The 22,040-nt window shown below is 33.0% G+C and overlaps 1 protein-coding gene across 1 annotated transcript in view; it reads left to right on the forward strand.

Moving 5' to 3' along the window:
* DCTN2-p50 (dynactin subunit 2) overlaps window positions 1–22,040 on the forward strand; it is a 546,499-nt gene that overhangs the window by 417,301 nt on the left and 107,158 nt on the right. The window contains exons 6-7 of the mRNA XM_089597711.1: window positions 18,790–19,030; window positions 19,118–19,294. Coding sequence (XP_089453837.1) covers window positions 18,790–19,030; window positions 19,118–19,294 — 418 coding nt within the window. The remainder of the gene's footprint in view (window positions 1–18,789; window positions 19,031–19,117; window positions 19,295–22,040) is intronic.

Genomic DNA, 22,040 nt, shown 5'->3' on the forward strand with positions numbered 1-22,040 from the left:
TTCTTAGTTTTTTATACCCATCAGTAATCTTGATGTGGAGGGATCAAACTAGATAAGGTGCTTGATTATAGATTTTATGCACATAGTCGAAGAACTATGCAATGACAGAAATTCTTAATAAAAAAATTTGCAAATAATAAAATCCATTGGGAGTACACGAATGGGGGGTGCCTTATGTATGTGTGTGCACGAGTGCATCGGGGAACAAATTAGTCTGGGGAATGCGTGAAAACTCGGTTGGGTGATAGACGTGCATCAGATGCGGTGGTGTTTAACGGGTTGACTGGGGGTAGAGACTCACTTGAAAGAACTTGAAGCAAAGTGCTTGGGAGGGCAGTCTCAAGGAGTCGCGGGACGACCCAAGGTCCTCTGAAAAAAGTTTAGAGTAGAATTTCCTACAACGGGGGTGTTCTTCTTGCCTGCCGCCGGAGAAACACGAACGGAGTTGACTGTATCACTCCGTATTGCTGCACATTTGAAAAATAGTAGGTTTTCCCTTTGAGTGCTGGTGTCATCTTCTCATAAATTTATTTGATGAGCTTAGATAAGGGATGCAAATTATTCCTGCTTGCTTAATTCATTCAACCTAGTAGTGGTCCTGAATCGGCTACCAGTAGCAAAGGAGTGCTATTTTTTCGATTTTTGATTATCGATTCAACAATAGTGCGCCATAATTACTCGATCTATATATATGATATTGCTTCTCTCTATCTCTATGTATGAATAAGACAGTCAATTGATCCGAAAAATCACCAGTGGAAGCGAACGGAATAATAGTTGAGCGGTCACCCATCCGACTACCAACCGCGGCCAACTCTGCTTAACTTTCCTGATCGACGAGACTGCAATTCTACTGCTCCGCCATCGTGTCAGTAGTAGGCATACCTACTGCTGCATGGTAAAAATCGTAACGTGGCTGTAATACGGGCTAAACTGGGCCTCTGTTACAGCTAAAGTACTATCAGGTATAATGTCTGACACATTACAATAATAAATAATGTCTAACACAAAACATCGCTTGATCTTTTTGAAGTCTTCAAAAAACATAGTAAAAATCGGTTTTTTTTTTAATTATCTTTTCGTATGTATACATGTATGTAACAAAACGTACGTAAAACATTAAATATATATTATACGGCAACTTAACTTTTGACAACAAGAAAAAACGCTGTATCTCGAAAGAAAAGAAAAATTGGCTAAAAATAACAATTTCTACGAGTTTCTTAAAAAGAATTTACATGATCGAGGTGCACAAATAGAGAGGGGTTAAACCATGAACCTCCATTTTTCGATTTTTCGACTGTATCTTGAAAAGAACAGGTCAAAAACATTTTTTAAATTTCGTAGTGCATGTTTGAAAAATTAACACGGATGTTCACAAAATTTTCGAAAAATTTTTGTTACAACATAATCTTGAAAAATTAGAAAAACAGCCGTATCTCGTTAAGGAAGCTAGATAGACCAAAAATAATTCCACGCATAGAAAATAATTATTAAGGTGCAAAAATATGTTACACGGATTCATACAAAAAATCATAATAATTCTGAAAATAATAAGTCATATTCCAAAGGCAAAGCTACAACCTTCATATCCTACCTAGAAATTAATTTAATTTCTGTTCACTATAATGTATTGTAAGAAAAATTGTCACTTGACCAAAACCTATATTCTTTTTATTAATTATGAGATCAGTAGAAATTAGTTAAGCACGAGTGAATTTTAGTATTGAATTATAAGTTATTACAAAAAACAAATGAAATGAAAAATTACAATTCTACAATGAAAAATAGGTGTATGTTTATTGTTTTCTTTAATCTCAATAAGATATAGTGGATTATTTTACTTTCATGGTAGCCAAAATTAAAAAAAAATTTTATTTGTCGGATACAAAGATTCCAACCAACATGACCAACAATTTGTACATGTATTACATACATCATAGCAAACATGGAAGTACTTAAAATGCGCGAATCATAACATAAGTAGTATATTAAGGTATATGTATTCTATGCACGCGCATGCTCGAATACCCAATAGTATTAAAATTCTCGCTATTTTATCATAAGATTCTTAAAGATCTATCAAAATTAGGTGTACTCTATTTTTCTCAGTTTTTATTATACTGAGTTTACTAATATTTGAGTTAGAAGTCTCACTTACGCCGGGGGTCCTGAGATCCACATCTGGTTCTTTAAATTTGTTTCAATGAAATAACATATTGATAAATTAAATAAAACGATTAAAGCCATACTCTAAACAAGTCTGGTAATAACAGCAGCTCAAACAAGGAGAAGAGAGTCAGACAGCAAGCGAGAAAGAGCGAAGCCGTAAGACGAACGACTAGCTCGAGGACTCCAGACGATATTGCGCTGGGTTGGACTTGTGGACATTTGATCAGGAGGTAAGCCTAGCTAGGGACAGAGAGTAATAGTATGCATAGACAAGATGAGGAAGTGTGCATGATTTCGCGAGGTTAGACGAAGAGAGAGAGAGAGAGAGTGTGCATAGAAAGTAGAGACAGAGAAATTAAAGCAGAGTATACAGAGAGAGAGAGAAGGGGGAGAGAGCTCAGTAGAGTACAGTAGCTAGGGATTGATGATAGTATGAGTGTGTCTGTAAGTGTGGGACAAGGACAAGCACGTGTTATAGTAGAAGCCCTTTTAGTTCCAGGACAAGCCGGACGAGATAGACGTGCGCTGATGGCTCGATACATTGGGTGCTAAACTACAGTGTTGTTACTCTATGTACTTATTCTTTCTTTTTAATACTTTTTTGCATCAAAGCGCCTTTTCCCATGGCCCTTATTGACTTGCTGTAGATAGTTTACAGGTGGCAAATAGTAGCTTGGCATCCATCAGATGAAAAAGTAAAACTACGAATTTTTGAAATCTTCTGAATATAATAATGCGCTAAGTATCAACAAAAACTATAATAGTAATAATATTTATTAGGCCATTTAAAATTCTAGTAAAGATAACAAAATATATGATAAGATCAGAAAAAAGTTACAAATTTGACAAAAAGTACAATTGAGAAAAGCTGTACCTTATTGCGGATTATCTTATACGAAGAATATTTCTTTATTACAGATTTGTATTTGCCATAAAAACTGCCTGTTCAACCATTGGTATGATATTTTTATGTCTGTATCTTTATTTTATTTTTCTATTAACAAAGCTCTTGTTCAACGGTTTTTTTATGAACTCCAAATATTTGCGAATAAGACTGTGTTTAAGTATGTGATAACTACTGTTTACTCTGGTGACGTTGTATTGCTTGTACATGGATTTTTGTGGAAAAAAAACTGTCTATATCCTTACCTCTTTTTCTTTTATTTTTTTCTACTATTTTTTATCCCTTTTACTGTTATAATTGATTCATATGGGTAAGTTATTTTTTTTATAGGTATTTATTTATCTGATAATTTTTGGACTTGTAGCTATGAATTTTAAAATCCTTATTTTTGAATCGTTTTTTTTATTTAGAATTATAAATTTTTTTATTTTCTCTCTCATGGGAATGTTGTGCACTCTTAAAATCTTGTTAAAACCTACCTGTTCAGGTAAGCGACTTTGAAAAGAGAGGAAGAGTAGGGAGTGACGTATGTCACCTACGAAGGTATCGAATCGACAGTCGAGATTTACCAACGATGAGCACCCTGTGCTGCTGCTGAAGCTGGTGCCGCTGATGGGCGGCTGGGTGTCGATACACAGCAGACAATGTGAGCTGGTAGCTGATGTGCTTAAAGTCTGATTCTCTCGGTTCCTGGATGATAAGGCCCGAGAGTGTGGATATACAATGGGTGAGAGTGTGGTAAGTGTAAGAGATAATACAGCATAATTGTAGTATTCACGTACAGTAATGTTCATTGAACTTGAAACTAACCCTAGCAACTACTGGGCTTTCGCTTCGCCACCTGAGTGGAAGCCCCACGATCGCTAAGGATGGAATGTTCTAGGTACATGTTTTCAAGCTGTCATGCAGGACTACTTGTACTACTTTATTACTTTAGATGGTAACTTTCTCCATCTCTAAGATTTTTTATTCTTTAATTTTTAACGCATGTTTTGATATCATCTTACAATTTAAATTCTACAGAGTGATATGTTCCCTAGATAACTTACAAAAAATTTAAAAACTTTTAAACTTTTGTCAACTGAAAAAAATAATAATCGCAGCACAGTAGTATCTTGTTAGTGGTAATGAAATCTGTTATTGAATATAGGTGGGGTGAATGACCTCGCAATTCACATAACCATACATAATATGGATGTACAAATTATGACAATTTTTGCTCATACGGATATATTATGTAATGTTATACATAAAAATTACATAGACTAAAATCTACATGAGGAATATTCGTATGGATCAGCCTAATAGTTGCATAACAAATCATAAGGTAATTATAATGTAGGAGGATGTAGGATGTGAGAAAGGGTTTTGAGAGGAGAGCGGAGAAAAGATTTACCTTAAAATGAAAAAATTATAGGTGGTTTCAGAAAAAAGTAGTGAAAGTGTTTTGAATTTTTTCAATAGTTGAGGGACTCAAGGGGAAGTAAGCAGCTGAAAGAATGAACGTAAAGGAATAAATTGTTTTCGTTTTGTAACGTAGGACTTGAAGAAATTTTAGAACTTGTAAGTGGCTGTAATATAATATAAGGCGTTTGTTAAGATAAGTGTAGAGGGACTGCCGCTCAGCTTCATCATACTACTAATATTATTTGTGTACACAGACTAGTGATGCTGCAGCTCTACGCGCTTTTTGCATTAAACCCCCGCTATTGTCAGTTCATATACCTTGCCATAGGCAAACACCTCTGTGATTTTTGAAGTGAAAACTTCTTATGGCGCGTTGGGCACTTTTGTGGGTGAGCATTTTCAGCCGTTCTCGCGACAGATGAGATTTTACACAGATTTACTCTGCGTGTATTCTTATAATATATATATACTATACGCGCTCTTTGCATGGGCATTCGTTCGTGCTCTCGCGACAGACGAGATAACATACCTATATGTATACTCAGAGTGTATAGGTATGCCAGAGCGCTGCATGCTATACGCAGCAGCGGTGGTCTGAGCATTATTCCACGCTCACAGTTCATGCTTGATCGCACATAGCGCCGCTGCCTGGATCTCACCGCGAACTACTCGGCGCGAGAATTCAAATTCAAAATCGTATGATTTTTTCAGCAGACAGTAGGCGCAGCAATTTTAATTCGAAAGAAATCTTTGTATGTATCGGCTAATTAATGCCTAAAAATATTGGATAATGTTGTATGATTACATACATAAATAGTATACCAAGAATTCTTTCGAATTTAAATTTCTGCGCCTACTGTCTGTTAAAAAAATCATACGATTTTGAATTCGAATTCTTGCGCGAAGTAGTTCTCGGTGGGATCCAGTCAGCGGCGCTATGTGCGATCAAGCATGAACTGTGAGTGTGAAATAATGCTCAGACCAACGCTGATACGCAGTCTTTGCATGGGTATTCGTTCGTGCCCTCGCGACAGAAGAGATTGAGAGTTTTTTATATTTATTTTATAAATGAGTATTAAACGGAAAATTTATTTATTTAAATATTTCATTTGACTTGTTATGCTGCTTTGGTATTGTGTTAAAAAAAAACAATTTTAAAGTGTAAATAGAATTAATAAAACATTGTTGTAGTGCTTTCGTATACTATAGTGTTACTATATTTTGTATACATTATTACAACTGCTGCTCGTCATCACGTAAGTAAATTGTTATTTTATTTGGTAAATTTTGTTTTGTACATGATACGTACACAAACAAATGCAACACGTTATTAAATAAAATTATCTAAAAAATGAGAAACATGTGGGGTATATATCGACGCCCCGGGCGAAGACTATTCCCTAATTGGCCCTGGACGAAAAGTATGCCCTTTCGACGTTTCGGGCGAAGACTACGCCCTTTTTTCTAGTCTGGACGAGAACTATGCCCTTTTTTGGTCCCCGACAAAGACTATGCCCGTTTTTTTCGAGCCCGGGCGAAGACTATGCACTTTTTTCCAACCCGGACGAAGACTATGCCCTTTTTTTGGTCCTGGACGAAAACTATGCCCTTTTTTGGTCCCGGACGAAGACTATACCCTTTTTTTCGAGCCCGGGCGAAGACTATGCACTTTTCTCAAACCCGGACGAAAACTACGCCCTTTTTTTGGTCCCGGACGAAAACTATGCTCTTTTTTTTGGTCCCGGACGAAGACTATACCCTTTTTTTCGAGTTCGGACGGAAACTAAGTTAAAAAACACCCCAATGTTAATTACTAACCCCTCTTGTGTTTTACTTTTCCTGAAACAAAAAAAACCCTCCAGATTTGCTGATTTATGCTTTTGGTGGGTGGGTAACAGCTACTAGTATGCTGGAAGAAGCTCAAGAATACGAAGCTTTTGAAAACGATTAAACATTTTAAGATTTCGCGATACTTGTGTCAAAACGTTTGTTATAAGTTATATTTTCACATCGAGATTCACATGCACGTGAATCTACAGACATCTTTGTAAAAAAACAACACGTAATCATTATTCTTAGCAGGTCTAACGGCTTCAGTATTTGGAGTTTTGGTAAGTGTTTGAAAAAAGGAGTTTTTAAGCTTTTATTAAACGATTCCGTGAATTGTACATAACAATAACTGTAATTGATTTATACTTGCTAATTTATTCTTGTGTTAAAAAATAATTTGTAATCTAAATATTCATGTCTTGCAAACATTAATTAATAAAAAAAAGTTTACTTCTTTCTCAATTTTCTTACGAATATTATACTTTATTATATCACGAATGGTACAAATTTTATTAATTTTTTAACTTCAAGTTACAATAATTATATTAGTTACTTATTATAATCAACAAAAATGTGGAAAAGAAATTAAATTTGAAAATAAAACATAAAAGAGTCTTTTACATTCATTAATTGCAAATCACTATGCTTATAAAACGAGTCCTGAGTTTGTATTATTATTTACAATTATTTATGTAAATGTAAACAACAACTACTATATAAGTATATTTGACTATATATCTAATTACAAAAACAAATGTACAGTGAGCTTAAACGAATTGTACTTTATCCCGGCTCCAGAAAAAGTCAATATCTTCGTCTAGACTCAGAAAAAATGTAATAGTCTTCACACGGACTAGAAAAAACGGGTTTAGTTTTCATCCGGACTCGAAAAAAAGCATAGTTTTCGTCCGAGCGCGAGAAATAGGCATAGTCTTCGTCCGGAACTCCAAAAGGGCATAGTTTTTGTCCGAGCGCGAGAAAAGGGCATAGTATTCGTCCGAACTCCGGTAAAGGGCATAGTCTTCGTCTGGGATCCTAAAAGGGTTTAGTTTTTGTCTGGAACAGACAAAAGGGCATAGTTTTCGTCCAGGCTTCGAAGCAGGGCATAGTCTTCGCCCGGGGCGTCGATATATGTTTACAATATTGTCTCTTTCTTCGGCTACGGAGACAACTTCCTGTTTTACCAACAGTTACAGGAATTTTGTATTTACTATTTACTAATATTTACTCATTTGAATAAAACCACTTCCTTCGAATATAGTTTCTATATTATTATACTTCATGTCCATTCAAAAAGTGCCCACATCGCTTTGATAAACTTGATTTTTTTATGTACAATTTCTCATGTCGCGAGCGCACCTGAAAATGCTCACCTAAAAAAGTGCCCAACGCGCCATAAGTTCAAGTTTTCACTTCTGCCTGCACTCCCGGAGTGCTTATTTTTTTTTATATGTGCTTTTTTACCATGCAATGCTCCTCGTAAAGGGGATAGGCAAACTTCTCGCAGCAAAATTGCCTCATTCCCCCTACACCCCTCCTTGTGATGAGAGGCCTTCCTTCCCAAGAGCTCAGTGCCCATACTAGTGCCCTTATTAGGATCCGAATGTATAGCACTCTTACATAACATATATATATATACATATATATATATATATATATATATATATATATATATATGTGTGTGTGTGTGTGTTTACAGCCCATCAAAACCGCTCAACCACCCCTTAGGTAAAGGGGAATAAAGAGGAATGCGTGTGAGATGAAGGGAGATGTAATTAGATATAAAAAACAGCTAGAAAACAAAAATATAATAAAGTATTTTAGGGGACTGCGTGAGAGATAGTGAAGAATTAAGGGGGGTTAGAGGCTGAGTCCACTTAAAATAACTGTATAATATAGGAAGATGTATATAGGTCAATCTTATACTTTTTGACCGAATCGTGCGCGCTAAGTTGTTGAATTTTGCTAATTTTTTAATATATTAAAGTACACTAAAAGTGATCAAAGATGCCAAATTTTCAGCCCTGTTGGTGCCCTATAGCCCAAGATAGAGCAGTTTGAATTTTGAAAATAGGCCTATTTTTAGTCTTTTTTTGACTATGTTCGGAAATTCGCCAAAACCAAATTTTAAACCAAATTGACTTTGACAAATCTCTTGTTTTTTTAATGTAGTGTCAAGTGTTTTCAAAAATGCTTTCAAATTATTTTTCATAAAAGGGGTTTTCCTACAGAACGAGACGTCAAGGGTTCTTTTTGCTATTTTTCGTCTCTATACAAACTTGCTCATCTTCAGCCCATCTTAATATTTTTCCATTTAACTAGTGGCGTTTGGAAAATAAGAAGAAAATTTAAAAAATTAGCTATTAACAAATTTTAAAAAATTAAAAATTAGCTGAGTTATATTGGAGGGTGTCAAAAACAGCTAAAAACGAGCTTTTTACCGATATTTGATCCATTATAATTTTTTTCTCTTGAACTCAACCTTGATGAACATTGTATCGGATATTTTCTAAACATAGAGTAACAAATGTTTATAAGTATTGCTTTGTGTATAAAACTGATTTTGATTGTTTGAGACCTTTATTTTTCATGATTTTTTGCGTGTAAGTCGGGCAACCTATCACACGCTTGAAGCATACTCTCAGAATCAGTATATTATTACTATGTATTTCTTACAGTGAAATCTTAAAATGTATGTCGAGACCTTTATTTTGCTGTTTTGCACAAATTTGTAGTTGCTTAGGATCTGGAACATCAGCGGTTTTAATTTACGAAAAAAACGTAGATACCCTTGTCGTGAACGGCTAAATTTCATTATCTTAGAATCATAACTATGAATCACTGTAATTCTTATTAATTATTTTTCAGAGGCTTTGTTAAAAAATTAAATTAAAGATATTAGTATAAACTATGATATTCCTTAATAAAAAATTTTTGCCTGGTTTATTATGCGTACTACGCAGATTAGCCGCAGGTGTGTGCCTAATTTAAATAAAGTACAAATTACTCATCAGTTATTAGTATGGTAACAAAACTAAAATAAATACGATTTTAAATGACATTTATAATTTTATATATAAATACATAAAATTAGAAATGGCTAAGTATTGACTGCTATGTCCTGGAATAATCATTTTACAAAAATTTTCAAGACCAAACTTCTGCCAAATGTCTTACTTGTCGAAACCTTTAAAACTCAATATATTGCTACAGCTGGCATGCTGTTGGATTTTCAACATTTTGTCCTTCTGATTAAATCAGTTATTCGAAAATTTATACAGTATTGCCGTTCTTTTCGTAAATACCAATAAATACCAATTTTCGAAATTTTTGAAAAATTATTATTGCTACTTTTCTGAAATTTTATTACATTAAAAAAGCATTGTGAATAGTTGAATAATAAAAATACATTTAATAGTAGTTTTGAAATAAAAAAAAATTTCTTTTATCTAACAATTATGTTTATATATTTTTCGTTCATCAACATATAAACAGCAAGAACGAAAAAAAAAACAATGATATACGCCGAAAAATATCTATGCTACCTACCTACACATAGGTCCATTTATTAGTTTAACAAACGTTTGTGTGTATTACATTTTTTGTCTATCTGTCTCTTTTCGGATACCTGTTTACTGTGCGTAGTAGTGCACGTTCGAGAATTTCGTTGCCTCTTTATTAAAGACGGGTCAAGATGGAGTTTGAATTAACACAATTGGAAGACTCTAGGAAAACTTTGCATCATGGTCAAGTATTTGTATTTTAAAATAATTCTATTCACAAAGAAGAAATTTGTGAAAAATGATGAACAAATAATACTAATTCTAATATTAATTTATCATTTTCTACAAGCGCAAAATATTAAGAAAAGCAATAAAAAAGGCTTACTTATAAGTAGAATAAAAGGAGATGGAGCGCGACAGCCGACGATCAATGGCTCTTTCCATCTCACTTACTCTTACAGGTATTGCCAAAATGCTTTTGTCATTTTTGAAGTTATTTATCTCAACATTTTGCGCTTGTCGAAACAAAATTGATAGTGCTTATTCATAGAAAATTTACGGCCATAAGATGTTTCACATATAAAAAATAAGCTTTTGTGAGGTCAAAAAATTAAAAATTCGCTGAGTTAGTGAAATTAAAAGGTGTCAAAAAAAGCAAAAAACGAGCTTTTAGCCGATATTTGAACCATTATAACTTTTTTCTCTTGAACTTAATCTTGATGAAAATTGAATCTGATGTTATTTAAACATAGAGAAATAAATGTTTTAACTACTGCTTTGTGTATGAAACTGCTTTTGATTGTTTTAGACCTTTATTTTTCATGATTTTTTGCGTTTAAGTCAAACAACCTATTACATGATTGAAGCCTACTTTCAGAATCAATCTATTATTACTATATATTTCTTACAGTGAAATCTTAAAATATATGTCAAGACCGTTATTTTACTGTTTTTGACAAGTTTGTAGTTGCTCAGAATTGGAAACAGTCTTCACTATGGATTGTTATAATTCTTACTCATTACTTTTTCTATACGTTATTAAGATATGAAATTAAAGATTTTAGTATAAACTATAATAATCTACAAAAAAAAATTTTTTTTCTGTTTCGCTACTCGTCAAGCGATTTACACAGACATCAAAAGAAAACTTAAACCGTTTTTTGTACATGTATACCATTTTTATTATTTCAAATCATGAGTAAGGTGTCTCGAAAGGCAAGTTTAAGAAAATTTTAATCAAAACAGGTCTATTTAATTTAATTAAATGAGGCATTAAGATATAGTATTTAAAAACTATTTTTGGTACACTAAATATTTAACATTAAATGGTATAAGTTTAATTGTAGAATACGCGAAACTGTTTGTTCTTGCTTTCGAATAGAAGGTCAGTAATTTTAACTTGATCATAAAGTAAGTTCGAGGCGTTCAACTTTCAACATGATCGTTGTGTGATTTTTTTTGCTTTACTATGGTAAATATTTTTTTACGTACTTTACATATTCGAAATAAGTTTCTATGGTTAAAATAATACCAAGTATAGTCAAAAAATATGATTATTTCCTAATGATTAATAACAGGAATCATATAAATGCTGTTATATACTTTCCAGCAATTTTATAATTACTGATTCATTATTAGATAAATATAATTTAACTTCTAATGTTCTATCATTAAGAGGTTTAAAAAATTGAGTTTTTTTTGTATTATTTACGGTCTTAGTGCTGTTAAATCGTTTTAACCATTTTTTTCTCTATTTTCAACATCTTTTCCACTGATATGGAAAAACCAGAAAATGATTGTTAACATTCCAAGATGATTGGGTGCATTGTTACTTAAAAAAATAGCATCTAACGAATGTTTGCCTATTGGACTATCTTATTCTTGATACATTTTTATCCAGATACTCATACAACTGTTCTGCGTTTAATATAGTATGTTCTTGTAATGATACTCTTCTAGCACAACGTTTTACCATGGATCCTACTCCGTCACAAGCACTTTTGCCATGTGATGTAGCAAAAAAATTTTATGAATCCACAGCAATTTGAAAGTCATTAGCATGATTACACATGTTATTTAAATTATTTCTGTAAGATAGAAAAAAAATTTTTTCTTTTATTAGCGTTACTTTCATAACATTTTATTATAGAGATGAAAAAGATAATACTTGCTTTCGAATTGTGTTGGAGCTTTATCTGAGAAAAAAATTATACGTTCTATCCAAGAATATTCAACTTACACTTGCTTTAGTAAACTTCTTGATACATGTGTACTGAGTATGCTTGGTGATTAGCACAATCTAATATTAGACAAAAGCTAATTACTAAAAGTCACTTTCGTGATCAATGTAATGTATCGTGGCAGTAAAAAAGAATGCCGATATATTATTAAAATAAAACTATTGCGTAGAATCTTGACATATAAATGTAAAATTCTCAGCAGAATCTATGGTAAGTAAGCCAGTATTTTTTTTAAATTACTTTTATAGTGTATATAATAACCTTTTTGTTGATTTGCTATGAAGTGGTGTTCTATCAAATCCCAGATATCATTACGAAGTTGTTCTAGTAATGAATTTATTGGTTCTTTGAAATCTTGCAAGATAATACGTAAACACAAAAAAGTTTCAGAATCTTTTTTGAATATTGTTTATGCCCAATTCTTATACTTTATTGATTTATTGATGTTAACATCAACTGACTCATTAGAATACTGTTTCATACCTTCTATTTTTGGAGAAAGATCACAAATATGTAATATACACATTTTTTTCTCTGCAGAGATACACCTTGCTGGATAGCTTCTTTGTAATTTTTATTTTTGAGAACTACTTGTACTTTTAATTTTATATTTTGATGCAACAGGCAAACACAAATATTATATGTTCCTGAGCTGCTGGCCAAGACGCACTGTTTTGGCCTGATCTGACAAAAAAAAGTAAAACAGGGGACACATTCACAATTTGACTGTTTTACCCAATCGTTGTGCAAGTCTTTGAGGTCATACAGCAAGATTATTTTTGCAGATACGTGAAAGTCCCGTCAGAAAGTGTTTCTTTAATACATTCCTTTATACTACTACAGTTTATGCTATTGTCATCATTTAGATAAAACTGTGCTATTTTTCATTTTTAATATCAGTTCATATTCTTAAGTAACTTTATTTACATCTTTTACCTAAAATATTAATTATTTTACATTCAATGTTTTGTTGATATTATTTAAAATTTTGTGTTATTTGAAAAAGTATATATAAAATTTGACGATAAAATAAAAACAATCAATCTTACTAATATAAAAAGCAGAAGCGCTAAAACCGTTGTAATCGCTAACCACGAAAACTACTGAACCGATTTTGTTGAAATTTTGTACACTGATTCATGATACTTCCTAGATGGTTTTAATATAGTTTTTATCTTAAAAAATTGAGTAAAAATAGCAATAAATGAGCTCAAAGTTTTGCAAGAATATGCCACCTTTTCACTTTAGTTCAGTAAAATCCGCTAGGTGGCGTCGACATAAAATCGAAGCTACCTGCAACTTAATTAAATAAGTGTGGTTATAATAGGCTGGAGCGTCTTCATAGTGTTGTAGTCGAACTTCAGCAATTCAACGAGCTGTATAGAGAATGCTGATAATAGTCTTGCAGCTGGGTATCCCGGTTACGGACGACACTCTTCTCTAAGGAGGAAGGGACCTAGGTGTCCATTCACCCTGAATCTCGACGAGTGCGATCAAAAAAAAAAAAATTAATTCCAACCGATGCCGTCTCTGCCACAATACCAGGAGACATATCTAGCCAGAGCACAATCTGCTCCAACTCATCAGATTTGTAAGGGAGTTCCACCATCCCACCTGGTGCAGTTAGAGAATTTGTGGCTACAAATGTAAGCAAGGGAAGAAAACAGCTCTGAGCTCTGAGGGGCATGGACAGCCACAACGGCTACCTTCTTGGTCGTCGCGTCCCCAATGCGTTTACCCACATGTTCCCGTCTAACGATGAGCGGTTGGTTATCCGGGGAATGACCCGAGACGAGATATTCTTTGGTTAGCAGCGTACCTCCCTCCATCACAGTCTTCGTATATCGAGACTCCCAGGGTAAGAATAAAGCAACCGTAGCCAGCTCTTTATCATTAGGAATAAGAATAGCCTGGAAGTTTCACCACTGGCGCTTTTTAGGGCCATTATAAGTATTAACGTTCTCTACTTAACCATCAATTTTATCGGTTCTTTTTAGGATCCACCTAAGTGTAAACTACCTTGCCAACAAATACATTTTTATTACCATTTCTGGAAGCGATTCGTTGACTAAAAGACTATATTAACTAAAGACGGGCACTATTAAACCAAGTCAGCCATTCACTAGCAGACGTCACCTGCGGAGTTGTTCTTCGCAAGGCTGGAAACCCCGGTCACCGACGACCCTATACTACCCTCTCGACTCTAAGCATTCAACCAGGAATCACTGATCCTCTCCAAGGTCTGCGTTGGGCAAACCTATAACAGCTATGAAGGAAAAAAATACTTGAGCCAACGGGATAGCCTCCACTGAACAAGTATCACTAAACAATCTCCCTATCTAAGATCACCAAAACAACTGAATCTGCAAATAAAAAAGGTGCTTTAGACACTAACGTCTTCGTCATTATACCGGGAGACGTTGGGAAAGAGCACTACAACTAGCCCCAAAGCTTCGGACTTGGTAATTTTTCTCTCAATCAGTCTGTGTTTTCAACAGCAAGCCAGAGAAGATCACCCTGAGGTATCCAGGCAGTCACAATTGCTGTTAACTGCAGTCAAGAAAGAGTTAACTTAAGAAAGTCACCGGTCTTTTTTAGGGCCATCGGACGTCGAACTACCTTGCCTACAAATATATTAAAATTAACAAAGTTGACTGAAAATAGCCTTTAGGGGTCATAAAGGTCGTAAGCATGCTAATAGTCGCAAAAGGGTATATTGGAAGGAAAACTTCAAATATATCTAATGAATACAATTTGAGACGTCAAGAAACTGACGCAGAAAATTTATCGAGATTGAAACAGCAGCGTCAAAATCTACAACTAAAGAGTCCATTACGTGAGAGATCAGCTTTTCATTGTACCCTCACAGCAATCTCTGAAATCTTTAAAGATCCTACTTCAGATTTTTTAATGAGTAGAAAATGTATTTGTGTTTTTGTGGCAATAAAAATGTAGGGTTTAAGGTCCAGGACTTTGTTGCTCTGGTAATAAAGTTGTGAGATATGAGAAAAAAAATTTTATTTAATATAAATTTTTTGGGGGTTTAAAATCTTAACAGCTTTAAAAAATAGCCGTTTTCGTGAATTACACGGGAGAAACTGTAAATCAACGGCTTCTTATGGCCACCGATTATTTTATGGCATAAAGAACGCACGGTACTTATCAGCATAATTTTTTTGAATTTTTACATGTCATTATTTAACCAAATAAACTATGTGGATTCCGAAAAAATATGTTTTTAATAAGAAGATTTTTGTTCTGAGATGTATCAGGAATATGTGTAAAATTTCTAACTGAAAATATTTAACATTACATGTCAACACACTACGGTGTTTTATTAAATAAGTCTCGGGCGAAGCCGAGACGGGGGGCTGCTAGTGTTTTATAAGCTTACGTTCAAAAAACTTTTTCATAATAAGATCTGCAATTTTTTAATTAATTTTTAATACTTAAAATTATTTCCTCGAAATTATTATTCTGGTGGGACATTACTTATAAATCGAAGTGGGGCACTTTAATTTCTTGGTTTTGAAATTACATTTTTATATGATTAACTACACTTTGAACTAAATAAATAGCTTTTTGTGTTAAACGGTAATCAGATAACTAAGGACGTTTAAAAGGAAACTGATTGCAAACAGCCAATATTTCGTGAATTTTTCTCTTATTTTGACTCTCAGTTTCAAACGTGTATGTATTTGTATCTGGTGAATTAGTTATTAATGTGACACAGTTTGTTTCTTGAGTAAGGACACTATTTAATCTCATATCATCAGATATTTAGTCTTTAAGCTTATTCTTACTCGATAATGCATAAAATTGGATGGTTTGTTCACAAGTTTCACAAACTTTTTTACCAGAATCAACTGTAATGTCTAAAGGAGTTGTTGAATAGGCAGCGAATTCTTGCTTTACAACATTAAGATGTTAACAAACATCAATTATATGCCTAAAATGGATCAATACGCAGATTATTTTACAGGATTTCATATCTATAGGTCTTAAATCACTGTATGTTATTTTTCAGTGCTTTAACAGCGGATCAATGCACTTGACTTGCAGAAATGCATAATAATTTTAAAATTTGTCAATGTGGTTCTGACATATGCATTTATTTTGTGTATCTTTCAAACCTAATATTCTAAGTGTCAGAAGCTTAACGTCTACTTTTTCTAGTTTATTAGAATTATATTAATATTTTTTTTAAGAAAATCTATAAGAGTAACAATCGTAATCAACTAATTCTTTCACAGAACAACTGCTAAGTATATCGTCATTTTTTAGTTACTTTAAATTATTTGACATTAATATTACATTAATATTATTATAAAGAAAAATCAAAAGCTACTAGATATAACAGTTATTGGTTAGACGTACAGAGGAAAAAAAAATTTTTTTTCGAGTAGCATATTCATACAATTTACAATCACAGACAAATAAATAAGTTCGGAACGTATATATAATTCAATAAAAGATGTAGTCATGGTATATAATATTTATAAAAACACGTTTTCAACTTCAATATTCAGTCAATTTTATTATTTTCTTACGGTATTTTTCATACCGGGCATTGAGGTCTGCTATTTTTATTTGTGCTACAAGTAAACTGTTTAATTCAACGACTGTACAATATACAAGGCTGGAAAACAATGTCCAAGCCTCGAGGCCCTCGACCGATCTTAAATACCTGAGTTCAATGCATTACTACTAGCGTGGTGTCAGTTAAGGTACATAGTTGTTAGATGAAAGAAATTTTTTTTTATTTCAAAACTACTATGAAATGTATCTTTATTATACAACTATTTACAATGCTTTTTTAGTATAATCAAATTTCAGAAGAGTAGCAATAATAATTTTTCAGAAATTTCGAAAATTGGTATTTATTGGTATTTACGAAAAGAACGGCAATACTGTATAAATTTTCAAATAACTGATTTAATCAGAAGTAAAAAATGTTGAAAATCCAACAGCATGCCAGCTGTAGCAATATATTGAGTTTTAAAGGTTTCGACAAGTAAGACATTTAGCAGAAGTTTGGTCTTGAAAATTTTTGTAAAATGATTATTCCAGGACATAGCAGTCAATACTTAGCCATTTATAATTTTATGTATTTATATATAAAATTATAAATGTCATTTAAAATCGTATTCATTGGAGTTTTGTTACCATACTAATAACTGATGAGTAATTTGAACTTTATTTAAATTAGGCACACACCTGTGGCTAATCTGCATAGTACCCATAATAAACCAGCTAAAAATTTTTTATTAAAGAATATTATAGTTTATACTAGAATCTTTAATTAAATGTTTTAACAAAGCCTCTTAAGAATAATTAATAAGAATTACAGCGATTTATAGTTGTGATTCTAAGATAATAAAATTAAGCCGTTCACAACAAGGGTATCTACGTTTTTTTCATAAATTAAAACCGCTGGTGTTCCAGATACTAAGCAACTACCAACTTGTGTAAAACAGCAAAATCAAGGTCTCGACATACATTTTAAGATTTCCCTGTAAGAAATACATAGTAATAATAGACTGATTCTGAGAGTAGGCTTCAAGCGTGTGATAGGTTTCTTGACTTACACGCAAAAAATCATGAGAAATAAAGGTCTCAAACAATCAAAAACAGTTTTATACACAAAGCAATACTTATAAACATTCGTTACTCTATGCTTAGGAAATATCTGATTCAATGTTCATCAAGGTTGAGTTCAAGAGAAAAAAATTATAATGGTTCAAATATAATTTGGTTTTGGCGAATTTCCGAACATAGTCAAAAATAGACTAAAAATAGGCCTATTTTCAAAATTCAAATTGCTTTATCTTGGGCTATAGGGCGCCTAGAGGGCTGAAAATTTGGCATCTTTGATGACTTTTAGTGTACTTTAACATATTAAGAAATTAGCAAAATCCAACAACTTAGCGCGCACGATTTGGTCAAAAAGTATTAGATTGATCTATATACATCTTCCTTTATTATATAGTTATCTTAAGTGGATTCAGCCTCTTACACCCCTTAATCGTCCTCTATATCCCACCCAGTCCCCTTAAATACTTCATTATTCGTTTGTTTTCTAGCTGTTTTGTATATCTTATTACATCTCCCTTCATCTCACATGCATTTCTCTCCATTCCCCTCTAAGTAAGGGGTGGTCGAGCGGCTTTGGTGGGTGTACATCATGTACGTGTATATTAGTCTCTTTTAAAAGTTTATTTTTACATTTTTACGTTTATTTTTCGGAGAACTACAGGAAACCTTATTATATCATTGTTATTCTACTTTTTTTCGTCTATGTTTTGGAAACGTCTTGTGTTATATATTTCTGTAATTCTTATAAGTATTAACACAGTGTCCCAGTTTTTAAATCTAGGAAAAGTCTTGCGTTTAAAAGGAGTACTTGACTGACATAAATTAATTTTTACGATTTTACAACTATTATCAGTAATATTGTTAATAAGACTGTGGTTATTTTTCTAGTTATCATTTTATGATAAAAATGCTAGTATATGTATGAAACGTGACTTATGAAAATTCAGGGGATCTTATGATATGTATTGATAATATTGAAAAATTATGCAGACTGTTCACATAAGTACAACTTGATTCTCAAAAGGAGCCTCATAATTTTTTTCCTCAATAATGTCCGCATCAGTCATCTTTAATCAACGTATGTATGTCTATATTTATATCAACACAACCTTATCATAATTATATTTTTCATTTATAGAGAGCTTCTATCTCAAATAGAAATTTTCAAACGTGCTAAAACACAAGAACGTAGCTCTTCAAAAAGAGAACTTTTTGATGAAGAGTCACTCAAACAAGAATCACTTAAGTATCAAATGACCTATTTTCCTGAAAGAGCCAAGATAGAAGAGGGAGCCCGCTTAAGTCATCTTGAAAGAAGAGTTGGATATCTAGAAAATATTATTGGAGTCAATAAAAACGTTAATTCAAAATTTTTTCAAGTATGCTAGAAACATTTTTTAATCGCTTGATAAAATTTTTGTTTTGTTTAGTTAATAATAATTGTTTTTTTTTTTTTTTTGTTCCAGTTACTTAGGTCTCAAGGAATTCTGTCGTCCATTAAAAGGATAATAGCATGTGCTTGTATTCTTAACAGCTCCCAATTAGATATTGTAGAAAATAAAGTTTCTTCTTTTCTCCGAAAAATGGACGAGGCTGAAGAAAAAAAAAATTCTGTAAGACTCGAGTCAAAATACGAAAAGAAAGTAAGTACTGTAATTTAAAATATAACAATGACAGACTTTAGAAACGTAAAGACTGAATATTTAGTTCTTATGTGTAAAAAAATCCTATTTTGTAGCTTGATATTCACTTGCTTTCGAAATAACCAAGGCTCATGAGAAACTTGCTCATCACATCAAACATTATACCTGTGGCTTTTCATTAGTAGGATATACATACAACTTTCATAAAAAATGGTTTTATTACACATTGAATACATGTTTCATCCACAGTTACTTGTCTGTGCCAAAACTTATCTAGATTGTGGCGCATGGGATCCGATTAAGCCTTAGAAGAGACCATGTGGTTGCGTTTGTTTTCAGCTGAGAGCAAATGCACCAATCTCACAGATATTCTTTTATATTTAATTTATCGTATAAGGTTGAAACTACAAGACCTATTTAAACTTCTGTGGCCTTAACTATTTTGCACTATTTTATTTTACGCTCCCTTAACACCATACCATACATTTTATTGATCATTTCCGGAGTACTTATGTTCACGGGATATTCTTAATAGTGCTCATCTTCTGTTAATATACGGTTTCGTTGAAATTCATTTATCTTATTGTAAACTGTTAAAAGTGAAGGGGCAGATGTGCTTTAAATTGAATTTAACTTGGCTTTTAATTGTTCAGCTATTAAGTCTTTCAAATAGAAATTTTTAATCACCACTCCTTTATCTTGTTTTCCTAATTTTTGAAATCAACAAAAGCAAATTTCCTCTATCGACGATAAACACTTATTTTACTTGAATTGTTGAAACTTTGATCGACGCCTAGTAAAAAATGTTCTTCACTAAAAACAGAAAATTTGTGATGCTACAAACAAACGTCATCTCTTAGATTTTCTAAGGATTTATTGAACCACCACTATACAATTTTTTTTAGTGGATCACAAGAAATGTTAATACTATATATTGGTAAAGATTGGCCCTCTCGGAGATCTGGGTATTCACTTCTCATTATATATAGTAAGCGAACTTTATTAGATATGGGTTTTAAACACTAAACGATCAATTAAAGAAAACCACTGGACCAAGCTGTGCGAGTATAATCAAACCATCTGCATAATAAAACCAGAGTTATGAATTCTGGAGTATAAGTCTCTAAGCTAAAAATTCTTAATTCTAAAATTTATCATCAATTGTATTTCTTAGAATACGTTTAAATATTTTTAAATTCGTGCTTTCTTCTATGTACAAGCTATAAAAAAAGTTCACCTATATCTAACATACGCTTCTACGCCTTTCTATCAAACACTCTGAATTTTTGTTCCATTCTATCTGGTTTGTAGAAGAATTTCTCAGATTATCAAAAGTGTATTGCATAGGCTTATCTCTCGAGGTCATGTACTCTCCAAGTACCTTTTATAACAGAGTTATTAGTTGGCTGAGGAGCAATAAGATATAGCTCGAGTGGTAGTGGCATGATTTTTTCTCTAGTAGCTGGGTTCTATGTAGCAGCGCATACGACACTAGCTATAGGGACTGCGGCGATGCATCTGAAATTGCTTGGTGTGTTTCAGTTCAGTACGAAACTCTTGATCAGCTTGCTGAAAAAAAAATCATAGGGCTTGCGTGATGGAGTCACCTTTTCGATCGAGATGAAGGGCTTTCGTACCTATACAAAACATCTCGGCAACGTGCACTCTACTATTTTGATCCCATGATTCAAGCTCGTTTGTTAACGTAAACATTTGTTACCCTCGCTCTCGCATGAATAGCAGCATTTGCCACTTATAATAGGGGGTGGTGTGTACGATAGTTGAGAGTTAAGTGTTGCAGTTCACCAGTGACTTGAATGATCCTATCCGAAGTAGAAAAAAAACGATCTAGTGAGGTGACTAGATGTCAACAAGTAGTGGCGATGGTGCAGCCAAACGCATGACAGATACGCATCATGAAGTTTGAATATTTTCAGAAGAGAAAAAAGCGGTATATCCACATACCAGTAAAGGCATTGCCAAATTCATTGACGGAGCCAAGTAAGATTCTCCGGCTCTCTCCTTTACACTTAGCATGCATAGCAAGAATCGGTTCTCTCCTATACACTTAGCATAGGATCCGCTCGTGATTTTGTTTACGTTTGCACAGATATTTCTTCCAAATACCTAATAAGGTGCATATTTTTCGTCTTCCTTAGGACTTGAACTTTTGGTACAAGCTTTTTTATTACGTCGAAAGCATTTTGACATACTTATATACATGATCGAAACCTCCAGAATGGCCTTTCTAAGAGGCTATGTTACATTCGCACATTTTAATAATTTTTTTCTTAAAAAAATTCCGGGTAAAAAATATTTAAAAAATTCACATAGGTTCCAAAGGTGTTCACGAATCATATATATTTTTTCAGAGGGTAAAAAGCATTTTTAAACAATGCCTGAACCTTCTAAAGTAATGACACAAAGTCTTAGTAAGACAGTAGAAAATTTTTTGGAAAGTATGGAAAAATAAAATAACGTAAAATGAAATAACCAGGTGTGGATCTCTGGACCCCCGGCAGTAGTGAAACTTCCAACTTAAATGTTATTAAACTCGGTATAACAGACTCTGAGAAAGTTAGATTACACGTAATTTTAATAGGTCTTACGGTATCCAGTAGTAAAATAGTAAAAATTTTATTATTATTACGTATTTGAACACGCGCGTGCAAAATAAACAAATACTTATACATACTACTTATGTTACACGTGGTTCGTGCATTCTAAGTACTTCCATATTTGCTAT

This window comes from Copidosoma floridanum, unplaced genomic scaffold (assembly GCF_036245765.1).
Source record: "Copidosoma floridanum isolate Cflo_tuat_1 unplaced genomic scaffold, Cflo_Japanese_pri ptg000004l, whole genome shotgun sequence".
NCBI lineage: Eukaryota > Metazoa > Arthropoda > Insecta > Hymenoptera > Encyrtidae > Copidosoma > Copidosoma floridanum.